At 42.9% G+C, this 12,371-nt stretch overlaps 1 protein-coding gene across 1 annotated transcript in view; it reads right to left on the bottom strand.

Annotated features, from left to right (window-relative positions):
* Positions 1-10,210, bottom strand: part of PLCXD3 (phosphatidylinositol specific phospholipase C X domain containing 3) — a gene marked incomplete at its 5' end in the record, with an annotated part of 62,904 nt that extends 52,694 nt beyond the window's left edge. Inside the window, one exon of the mRNA XM_006033465.3 lies at positions 10,186-10,210. Coding sequence (XP_006033527.1) covers positions 10,186-10,210 — 25 coding nt within the window. The remainder of the gene's footprint in view (positions 1-10,185) is intronic.
* Positions 10,211-12,371: the final 2,161 nt, after the last annotated feature.

Raw genomic sequence — 12,371 nt, forward strand, 5'->3', positions numbered from 1 at the left:
CCGCACTTCAAGAGGGATGCAGATAACCTGGAGAGGGTCCAGAGAAGGGCCACTCGTATGGTTAAGGGCCTGCAGACCAAGCCCTACAAGGAGAGACTAGAGAACCTGGACCTATCAGCCTCTGCAAGAGAAGGTTGAGAGGCGACCTTGTAGCTGCCTATAATTTTATCACGGGGGCACAGAAGGGAATTGGTGAGTTTTTATTCACCAAGGCGCCCCCGGGGGTTACAAGAAATAATGGCCACAAGCTACCAAAGAGCAGATTTAGATTGGACATTAGGAAGAACTTTTTCACAGTTCGAGTGGCCAAGGTCTGGAATGGGCTCCCAAGGGAGGTGGTGCTCTCCCCTACCCTGGGGGTCTTCAAGAGGAGGTTGGATATGTATCTAGCTGGGGTCATCTAGACCCAGCACTCTTTTCTGCCTATGCAGGGGGTTGGACTCGATGATCTATTGAGGTCCCTTCCTACCCTATCATCTATGAATCTATGAACTTAGTAGCAGGAAAACCACTAGCTGAGCCTGGCTCTTCTTACTACTGATCCACTTCCATAATAACCAGGTCAGGTTACAAGACCCAGTTCCCCTGCACATGCTTCAGACTGCCTCATGTACATCTAAGGTGGATGTATAGCAGCTCAGGAACTGAAGATCTTTCCTTCTCGCTGGGGTTTTAAGGAGCTAAGGAAAGGTGCTCTCTTCTGGACCGTCACTCAGAACAAACACATTTCATGTGGACTCTCCGTTTCCATCTCAGTCTCTTTCTGGTTCCTATGTGATGCATAAGGCTCTCACACCACTTCCCCAATTTGGCAGATTTTTTTCCACCACGTCACTCAGTTGTTCTGTGATCTACCTTACTAAAACTGGCTCCCATTCTCAAGCTCACAGAGCTCTAATATTATGTACTCAGCGATAGTAATGTTTTCATAATTCTCATTTAAAAATAACTAGTCATAAGGAAACCTGAAAACTACAAATGCCAATACTTACCTGTTAGATTTTTCCACTTCTCCACATAACTCCACTCCACATTCTACTGCTGGCGTTTCAGCTTTAGATACAGATCATAATGTCTGCAGCATACATAGTCCAAAAAAAAATCAATGGGGTCAATCCCAACCACTGAGACATTAAAACCTCATGGACTTGCACATAATCAAATACTGTTTAGATATTCAGCAGTAAGCTGTTCAGTAATACTCATTACAGGCAAAGAGCTACTGGTATTTTTATTAAGGAAAATGGTTTCAGTATCTAAACAGAATGCTATTAATAGGACAACTGGGAATATACATCGCACTGAAATCTAGTTATAGACATATTTATAGGATCCCTGGAGAACGAATCCCCTCCTCCCACCTTTAAGAAATAATTGGACTCAATGGAGGAAAACAAGTCCCTAAGGGAGAATGTATTTTGAGTCCAGAATTTTTTTCAGTTCCCTAGGGATTTATGGAAGTACTGTGAATCTACTCCTTTTGGCTCCTGAACAATAGCACATAATTCATGGAAAAGGTTGTGGGCTTTGTTCTATCTTTCCACTTCCCAATCCACCCTCCCTCTACAAATGGCTCTGACCCCCTCACCTGATGAAGATCTTGTGCCTGCTGCTTAGTGGTGACTCAGTAATGAAATACTTCCTCTGAGCTGTCTGACATGCAGCTGATAGATTACTCCATGCAGCACTCACCTCCTCACTGGCATCCTCAAGACTCATGAGTCATGGCAAGATGCAAGCAGATTTAGGGAAGGATGCATCATTCTGACATGTTGTCTGAGGGTTGTGTTTCCTCCCCACTCACACACACGTAGATTTAAAGGTCCTCCCTCTTTCCACCCCAATTTTCTTCATTAGGACTTTTCCAGAATAGTTTGCTATTATAACAGAGACCATTAAAGGCCTTCCTTTAGGATAGGTTATTATGGTGTTTTAATGTCTCAACTGTGGGCAGTAATGATGTCTCCAATTTCGCATCCAGTATGCTGTAGGGAAGTTACAGGCAATGCTGGAGCACACCGTGTTCTTTGTTCTAGCCCACAGCAGTGAGCCAGGAAGAGCATCACATGTTATATGGAGGGCTCAATACTGGGGCTAGTTGGTGAAATTCTATAGCTTATAACATATGGAAGACGAGACTAGATGTTTTAATGCCTCCCTTAGCGTGCATCATGCATGCAGCTATATTGAGTCATTGTGTATTCTATAAGTATAAAATGTGCTTGTGTGAACGTGGCTTGGAGCACTAAAAGGTCTATGTTGCTCCTCCTCAGATGCTTCAGCACCACATTGCCAACCAAACATGTAGCTTGGTTGGCAATCTGCCTGCCAGTGTGCACATTCAAGAGGAAGATGTCCTTTTAATGGATGGGGAAGTGATATCATAAACCCTGTCCATAGGTTAGTGCTAGGGGTAGCATAGTCCCATAATTCCACTGTGCACTCAGAAAGCTATATATTCTGTCATTGAGAAATGCTGTCTGTTCCTGTTCAGAGGCTCCATCATCTAGCCCAAGTATTTCAGAAATATTACTGGATTTCTGTTTCCTGGAGGTTCATGATCCTAAGGGAATGCATGAACCCCTTCCTAAAACAGATCAATTCTTGGAGTCCTACTGAATCAAAGAATCGTGAGTTATTTTACTTCACCCCAATGTAAAATTTTCCATTTTCACACGCACCAAAAAGTCAGCCCTTCCCTTACAACATGACATTTTTCCCACTGAAAAGACAAAACAGCACCACTGCTGCCCTTTATTATAGCAAATAATCTGAGAATAAGAAAATAATTTCATCCCATAAAAACACAATCATCACTGGCTTTGCAGGGAGTAAGACTATTTGTACACAGCTCAGTTCCCACTCATCTGAATCACTCCCACTTTCTATAATCACTTGGGAAAGTGATTCTGATTTTTGTAAAACCAATTATATTTTTATTGAAAAAGCCGAATTAAAAGACATTTAAAAAATAAACCTATTTATCTGGCTTTGCCATATTTTCAACATCACACAAAAAAGCAAATCTATTCTTAAAAACAACCAAATATTTTTCATGTACTAGAGAAAGAAACCCCTATACTCAGGCAGTTAAATCACTCAAAGTCACCAGTTTTAACCTGTGAAATTATATAGCTTGTTCTTTGAGTGAATGAAGAATTTTTATCCTTTCAAACTAAAACCACCAGGATGAATTCATCTTAGTTTTCAAGTGGGAGATTAGAGATATAATACAACTCCAGAGCTCAGACACACTGGGGTAATGTCATAACTCAGAATGCTTTGCAAAAATTGTTCTGAGTTACAGCTGGGAGCTCCACTTCTGTCTGCACCCTAAGTTTAGTATCTGGTTAACAAAGTACTAAATCAATGGGCAGTACCTGCACTACTGTGCAGTAATGCCAGTGAACAGGTTTTTAGTGATGCTTACCATGCAGTAGCCTAATACTACTGCACAGTAGCATATTAGCATGGTTTTTGAGTTACACGCTACTGTACAGTGTTATGAGGCTCTGCACAGTTAGTGTCTCGTGTAGACGTGCCCAGCATGTAAGTATCTGCAGAAAGGGGCCCTAATTTGCTTTAGCTATTTTTTCACGCCAACTGCATTCTGAGATGCTTTGGAGAAATGTGTAATGATTGCTAAGTTGAAGAATAAAAAATTTGAGAATGGACTGGTGACAGCAAAGAAAAAAAATATTTTTTCATATTAGATGTGAATGGGTAATAAGAGGCTAGGAGCTAAAGAGAAGACAGCTCATGAAGCAACATTAGCTGGGTTTTTATCACCTCTGCAGTGAAAGGATTAATTGCTTCAGATATGTAATAACTAGGATACTCTTACCACTTCAGGGAACACTCCCAAAACCTCCAGCTCCTTTCCTCTGCCTATGACATAACCAGTAACCCTCCTCCTCCTTTAGAGCCTTGTATGAGGTTGTGGAAAGAAAGAGGTTCACTTTCCAACTGTCCTACAAATTTCGCAGGGTGGCAAATTAGTCTTTTCCTCCTCTGTTATTTTTCTCTTTTTGAGAGTAATGGCAGGCTGTCCTTCCACCACTAAGTGAACCCTGGACCAGGCAGCAGAAATACCATAATTCTGACCTTGACTAATTATTAATATATGTTACTGCCTATTTAAAAGTCTGCAGGCGGTTATTGCTACCATAAAATTATTTTAGCAGAGCTAGAGCGTGCCTGCAGGTCAATTTGATGTATTGGGCACATTTGGGGTGGGCAGTGGCATACAGGAATCTAAAGGAGGCTTGTTACAGAGCTCTAGCACGTTTGGGTATGAAGATCCATAGGTAGTAAAGCATTTGAATAGAGGCTGACCTGGATGGCATGGCTGGCTAAATCATCAATTCCCTCGATTGCAATGACTGCATTCACAGGAAGTTCACATGAACTCTAAGTTTTACAAGTTTGCATTTTTGGTTTTGTTTCATTTTGTTTTTGGCAGGGGAGGTTGGTTTTGTTTTTTAGGGCATTTTATAGTACTAAATTGGCTGTCACAAGGCTCATCCACATGAGACACTAATTGTGCAGCAGCTGAATAATACTGTGCAGTAGCATGTCACAACACCAACAATGCTAATACTGCTAGTACTGCTACTATGCAGTATTATTAGGCTACTGCACAGTAGTGCCCACTAAAAAGGTATTCACTGGAGCTACTGTGCAGTAACTCTGGTTACTGTGCATTTATTTTAGTACTTGATTACACAAGTACTAAATAAATGAGCAGTAATAACTGCACAGTAGCATCTCATGTAGATGTACCCACTGACACTCTCTCTCTGATCCTTCTCTCCTGCTCTCAGAGATCAATTTGCAGAATTAATTTTAAAATTATTTTAAGCCTATTTCCAGTTCAAATGTTTTTAAACTGGTTTAGTGGTGAGGATGAAGAGAGACATGGTGGGCATGTCCACATATGCATTTGCCCTGGGGAGGGTTTCCTATAGAGCAAATTATTCTACAGTAAACCCACCCCAGGCAGGCATCGACACGTGCACAGATGCAGAAGCAGATCTGCTGTGGGGGCTGGGGAGTGGGGGCTGGGGAGCCTGTTCCCAGCCCAGCTCTGTGATCAGGGAGTGGCTGCTGCTGGGGCATGGTCCCTGCCCAGGCGCCAGTGCCCCAGCAGCAGGCAGCTCCCAGGGACAGGGAGCAATCACCCACCCCCTGCTGCTTAGGAGCAAGTTTGCGCCCAGTTACCCATCTACATGTGCCATGTGGTGCAGTAAGGAATCATGAGTAAATTTGCTACTTGTATATCCAGGTAGCAAATTTACTTGCAATTAGAGCCAGTTACTCTGCAGTGAGTGTCTAAATGTGTAGACGGTGACACTTACTGAATGGTAATTAGCTCTAATCATGATTAAAGTGCCTCATGTAAACATGCCCAGCATGTTACAAACCATTGTACAGCACAGCAATGACATGCTGTGGTTTCACCTGTTAACCACTGGTAGCTAGGGCCATGCAAACTCATTTTGAGTTGAATACTACGAGGTTAAACGCATGTTTTAAAACTTACGGAGAAGCAACTTTGAAGCCAACATAAAAGGGAGAGAGAGAGAGAGAGAGAGAGGAGAGAGATTTTCTATTTATATGTCCAAAATAGAAGGAAGTGCAAGAATGTTATTTCTTCATATTATCATAAATTATAAAAATACTCAAAAATAAAAATTGGACACAGAAAAAAGTGTCCCTGGCCCTGAGATACAAGAGAGATGGCATCATGCTACCTAACAACTTATTACTGGATCAGTAATGGATTCAGGAGGGGCTCACGCTCCAAAACAAGGTGAAATCCCACCTTGAATGGAACTTCCCATTTCTGACAGATACCTAATGTGTCTGCCTTTCTCTTTAGTGTCTGACAATGTTTGCATAACTTGTGCCAGTAAACATACTGAATAGCATCTAGCTACTGTGCATTGAATAGAAAAGTTATTTGCAAATTAAAAAATGTCTGTAAATAGCATGAATCAGTTTTAAAAAAAACATTCAAGTACAGAATATTAACAACACTCTTCCTTTGGATTACGGTCAAACTGGTTTGAATTTTAGACCTACTCATCTTGAACCTAAAACTGTTCCCAAATGATAAAGATTGTGCAAGGCCACTTAGGTGACTATTACCTTAATGATATTATTTATAAGCAAATTAAGTAAGTTGCTTTTGGGCAACCAGTTTCCCAGATGAAAATCATATCAACAGAAGTGGGTACTTGCAATGGCAAGGAACAGAAAGAGGTTCTTTCCACTTGTTGATACACTTTGCAAGGTCTTATCTCTTGTACCAATGTTTTCCTGCAGCCTTGTGCAGTGTATGAAGTAGCAGCCCTGACACTGGACACCAACAAGCACAAACAAACAAATTCTGGAACCACATCTCTCGTTTCATTTGTTTGTACTAATTACGTTTACACTGCCAGAAACTGCTTCTGCAGATACCTGTCCCTGCTTCTCCTGTGTCTCACTAAAAACTGTGAAAAGCTCAGGTCTTATAAGCATCAAGGGTATGAGTCTGTTCTATGCCTGAGGCCCCTGCTATGTATTACAGGTATCGCATAATTAACTGGTTAATTCTGCAATTATCTTGAGAACAGCTACATGTGCAAAGTACCTATCATACCATAAAAAGCTCCCACCAGCTATAAAGTTAGACCTTGGAAATATGTACTGACTTTATAGCTGGTTGCTATCAAGCTTTAATTTGCATGTGTAGCAGGGTCTCTCCTGTGGCTGGTTTCATGCACCCCTGAGCAGATCGGAGTTAGACCGATCCTCTCAATCCAACAGATGCTAGCTGTTGGATAAGGAAAGTGGAGGATCGGCTCCAATTTGGAGCCAATCCAGGGAGAGAGGGCTCTTCCCCCCTGGCTCTTCCCCTGCATCCCTTCTTCCCCTGGCTTTGCCCTGACTCTCTCAGTTCTGTTGCTGTCTCTGGATGGGAGCAGGGAGAAGGAAAGGAAGGGGGTTTTCTGGGCCCCACTCCAGTGAGCTAAGAGACCTCTCTCCCAGAAGAGATCTCCCTCCCCTGCCTTCTCCCCCTCTCATCCAAAGACAGCCGCTTGGGCCAGGCTGCTGTTGCAGCTGGAGCAGACAGAAATTAATGAAGTTGCTCCAGTTAGGAGTGTCTTCATTTGAACCCTCATACAATGAGGGTTATTTTGTCACATGATCAGAGGATTCTGCAGCCATGCTCTTCTGTTCAGCCAGGGCTTTAGAGTGCTTTCAAGGGGCCAATCACGCAACAAATATCATTTCTGTCTGTGTCCTATATGTAGTGATAAAGGAAATAATATTCTATAATGCTTTCATGGGCAAGTGCTTTTTTTTGGTGTACTGGCATGGTGTTTTACATGATTAATTTTACCAGTTGTGGGTTCCAAGTTAAGAACTCTATTCTGAAGTCTTTACTCGGGCAACTGAGCCATTAACTCCAGTGGGAGACTTTTCCAACCAAGGACTGCAGAATCAGGCCATACCAGAGCGTCAGTGTTGAACTGACTTAATTACAGTGTTTAAATCAGCTCATTAGAGACTTCATGTTATGTTAAGACAATAATACCATGATTAATTCTTGTAAAAAAATGATACTTTTGTGAGAATTAGACTTATAACTCCCATGCATGTCATCTCCAAAAGTAGAACTGGTCAAAAACTACTAAAAATGTATTTTTAGGGAAAAAAGTAATTTTCACTGTTATTTTTCATGGAATTAAAAAAAAAAAATTACTGGATGAAGATTTTCCTTTAAGTTTTTTAAAAAAAATCACAGCCAAATGGCACTCAATTTTCCCTGTTTTTCTCCTCTCTATTGTTCTACTGTCCCCTACTTTTCTGAACTTCCACATTTTCCAACAGAAGACTTTTGAAGCTGTAAACCAAGCACAATTGTGAATGAATAAATATAAAGAATGTAATTTAAAAGTGGAAATGCAGCCCATCTATAATACATTACATTGCAGACAGAGCTGAATTAAACTATCCCAATGGATTCGTGTTTGGAAACACTTCTTTAAAACAGGAAGACCCGTAACTACAAGATTTACAACTGAGCTGAGGGATTGCTTTAGTAAGTTTGCTGATGAAAGCTGCATAAACAGAGAGCAGGAAAGGTAGAGGGCAGTGGCAGCAGCAGATATATATAGGTCTTGGGAAGGTATGTGAGAGAGGGTCAGACTATAGAAAGAACATGAATAGTCAGTGTTGTCCCACAGACTTGGGTCCTTCAGAGTTGAGACCAATTAGCTAAGTAGACTTGGAATCAGTTTAGCAAACACTGAAACTAAACCTATTTAAAACATTAAGATAAAGGCTAAAGGTCTATCTAAGTACAACAGCCTATTCAGCTACTGTGATTAAAACACACCAGTTTTTATAATCAGTAGCTTACATTGTTGTGACATGGTTGGCATCACGTCTAGGGACCTACCAAATTCAGGAAGTGGCCTGTGCAGCAAATCCTTTAATTTTGCAGGTTCCCCATTGTGCCAACACCCTTCTGGCTGGCAGAGGGGTCCCACTGCTCACTCCTGATCAGCAGGGAGGTGAAAACTGCAATTTTAAACATGGCACTGTTTTTGCCTTCCAGCCGGTCAGCAGAAAGTAGCAGGGGCACCAGGACCACTCAGCCAATCAGCAACGGGGGAGGGGGGGGTTACACAGGGGAACCTGTAAGATTAAAAGAGCTGCCATGTAGTCTGCCATGAATTCGGTAGGTCCTTAATCATGTCTGACTGCCTTTGACTTCCCAGCTCAAATGACCAGGTACCTATTTACAGCTTGGTTAACTGGAGGTTGGAAACTCATGCCTCCAGAGCCAGAGTGAGATGCCTGAGCTGCTTCAACATCCCTTCAAGAACAGCAGCTGATGGATGAGGGAATCAACAAGGACTATCTGTTTTTCCAAGAGGGGTTTAGCACATGACTTGATGATGGCCCATATGTGTCTACACCAGAGTTGCTCAACTCATAGCCCACAGATCTAGCCCCCAGAACTGTATTATGCAGTGGGGAGCCCTGTGGGCTGCAATCCTGCACACTACATCAGGCATGCAGGGCAGTGCAGGCCCAGGCAGAAGCAAGAGGTCTTCAATGTAGCAGACAAAGGCATAATAAGATCCAGGGTCTGAAATTACTGGAATTCAGATTAGAAACAAAACTCAGCTCTTTAAAAAGCAAGACTACCTGACCATTAAAACAAATATTAAAATAAAAATCAATATATTGTTTATCTTTTTGAGCAGTGGAGCTCAACCTTTCAGGGTGGTGGACCAGGTACTTTTGACCTGGCTACACAACCAGCCACCATTCCCCTCTTGTAGAGACGGGGTGAAGGGAGAGAGGAGGGTATAAGGTATCTGCCAATATCAGAGGGAGGTGGATGGAAAGAAGGATGCAGAGAGTGAGGAAGAGAGCAGAAAGCGGAGGGCTGCACAGGGAGAATCAGCAGCACTGCACAAGACAGGGAAGGGGATTTGCCAGGCCAAGCTGCTTATTGATGAAACCCTGTGCCACAGGCTGTGTCCAGTCTCTTCGGCTAGGGACAGACATTCAAAAAGCCCAAGCCTGAATTGATTCAATCTTTGCAGGTTAGTCTGAGCTGCACAGCTTAAACTTATTAATAACTGGACAGACATTCTCTGTTAAATCAGGATATGCAGCCACATGCCTCCAGTGACTCAAGCCAGAAGCTGAGGGAGGGGGAGGGGGTGACATGCAATAGAGCATGCCTGCCAGCCACTACCAAAGGGGAGGGAAGAGAGACACCAGCAGGGAGAGGTGAGAGCCTTGGAGGGAGTGGAGGGGGCATGGCCAGGCACCAGCCCAGGCTAGCACGACACATGGGATGCCAGCCACCAGTCAGGGCGGGGGTGGAGGAAGCTGCTGCCAGACTGAATGGGGTGGGGAAAAAAGTCCTTTTTCTGAAGCAAGCATGTATTGAACACAGCAATTTGCAACCTCAAGCATACAACAGGGAACCACCAAAAATCTTTGCCTAAGCTAAGATACAGCCCAGTAAAACACAGCATACACAACTTAGTCTAACTTAACACGTAAAGCAGGAAGACAAGAGAAACCTTTGCATAAGTCTTACATGATCCTAAGGGCAGAGTGTCTCTTTACAGCCAGGCATTCAGCAAGGCTTTGTTTAAGTATTCCCACCTTTTACAGGTTCTGCTTGATAATGTAAATGTAGTTCTCTGCAGTCTTTGGTGAAGCTGTCTGCAACACTCTCCTGTTCCCTTAACTCCCATCTCCAGCACATGTGCATAATGACTGTCAGGTCTTTGCCAACACCTCCCATCTCTCAATCTGGTCCTGCAGGGCGTGGCTCTGGGCTCACAGGTGCAGGGCTGGGATCTGAACACAGGGGACTAGCTTGTCTCTCTCCCCACCCTCCGGGACCACCGTGGAATTAACCCCTTCCTGCCTGGCTGCAGGCAAGCTGCAGAGACTGCAGCCAAACCCTTGAGGGTTCCAGGGGAGAGAGGGGACAGAGGGAGGAATTAATTGTCTCCCTACCTGGCTGCAGTCCACAGGGTTTGCCAGCAGGGCAAGAAGGGATGGAGGGAGGAACTTACCTCAGGGGTCCTGGCAGGCCAGCATCTGGCCACACCCCACCCCTATTCTGGCTACAGAGTACAGAGGAGGCACCAGCCCCGCTCTCTGGAGCAGAGAGCAGAGCCCTGCCCAGGGCTGCAAAGCATCTGGGATGCTGGGGGAATCTAGTTTAACTTAAACCAGGAAGGGGTCTGGGACAGATGTTGCATAAACCGGTTTAACCAAAATCAGTTAAATCTGATACTACATTCAACCTTGTTTATCTAAAACCAGTTTCAGCCATTTTCAAAATAGTTTGTGCGCACTGAACATCTGTTCTGTTACAGATTTAAACCAGTTTGCGATCACTTAAACCGGTTTATGTGTAATGTCTGTCCCTAGCCTTCAGTGACTGGATAAAGCCTGTGGGCCATAGGGTGAGCACCACTATGTTCAAGTGAGTCAAGGTTAATCAGAAGTTTATGGGCTTGATGTAGGAATGGGTAAAATTGTACAACTTGTTTTATGCCTAATGGCCTAGAGACTATAATGGATCTTTCTGGCCTTAAAACAGATGGATTTCAATCAAGTGCATGAAGATTTAACCATATGTTCTGGTTAAAAATCAAATGAGCATCACCTGCAAACATTTTTTTAAGCACTGAACACTTACCACAGGTCTGAGTTTTGGGTTCATACACAACTCCTTGGAGACAAAACAAAATAAAAAGGGGCAGATCCTCTACTGGTAGAAGGTAGAATAGTACCATTCATTAAAGCAGACCTTTTCCCAATCTTTGCAAGCCTTGTGACATATCCCTCTTGATTAGCATTTGCTTGCTCTGCTGCCTTGTTATTTTTCCTGTGTTCATTAAAGCTCACTGCTGTTTTGTTTGTCAGGAAAAAAAGTCTCTATCAAACCTGACATTCTGGTTAAGTACTGGTCTCAGACAACAAGGAACTATATTAGCTATTTCCTGTTTTTTTAGTTCAAGGAGTAACATATAAAAATGGAAATCTTTCCATGAGTGAAAAAAATAGCAAGTGGTATATCTACTGTTAAACATAACATTAACGTGCCAGCAACCGTTTGGGGCACATTTTATTACCGCATAAGCTCATCTAGGCTGAATATGCCAATAGCATCCATGGCATACCCCTTGAGGCAACTGGCAATGCTTGAATTTTGAGCCTATACCTTTGAGAGAACGTGAAGCTAGGATGACCCCAGGCAGCTCTGCTTTGCTGAGCATTGTGAAGTGGCATCTCCCCAATGTTAGTGTCTTCCTATCATAATCCTTCTGCACAACCCTGAGGCTACCATTGAGGCTACAAGACTACCTTGAAGGGCAGTATGTGACTGGAGAGGTTTTTAAAAAGAAAACTTCACGTCATTCTCTTAATGTCATTTCCTCTCCACACTTAGAGATACATAAAGCACCATGTATTATATAAAACCACAAATGAGCTAGCTTTCTGCACCTTAAAAGTGACCACGTCAAAGATATCCTCTTTGGCCCTGGTGCTGTTTTGTGATTTTCTTTCCTAAACAGTAGTCCCTATTAGGGTTTGCAGCAGAAATAAACTTCCCTTGAAATATAGTGCTTTGGACTAGATTGTTTCCTTGCACAACTCCTTTTCTTACCAATTACTGGATCTTTTTGTTTAAAAGGGATATTTTGGATCCAGGATTATACATTTCCTCCTATCTTTACTCTGTTTTTTTCTAGAGTCCTTCCCTACTTCAGGGCTAGCTGGAAAGTATATTTTAGTGTCACTATCGATTTTATTTCATTATGCCTCTTTCC

This window comes from Alligator sinensis, unplaced genomic scaffold, assembly GCF_000455745.1.
Source record: "Alligator sinensis unplaced genomic scaffold, ASM45574v1 scaffold667_1, whole genome shotgun sequence".
NCBI lineage: Eukaryota > Metazoa > Chordata > Crocodylia > Alligatoridae > Alligator > Alligator sinensis.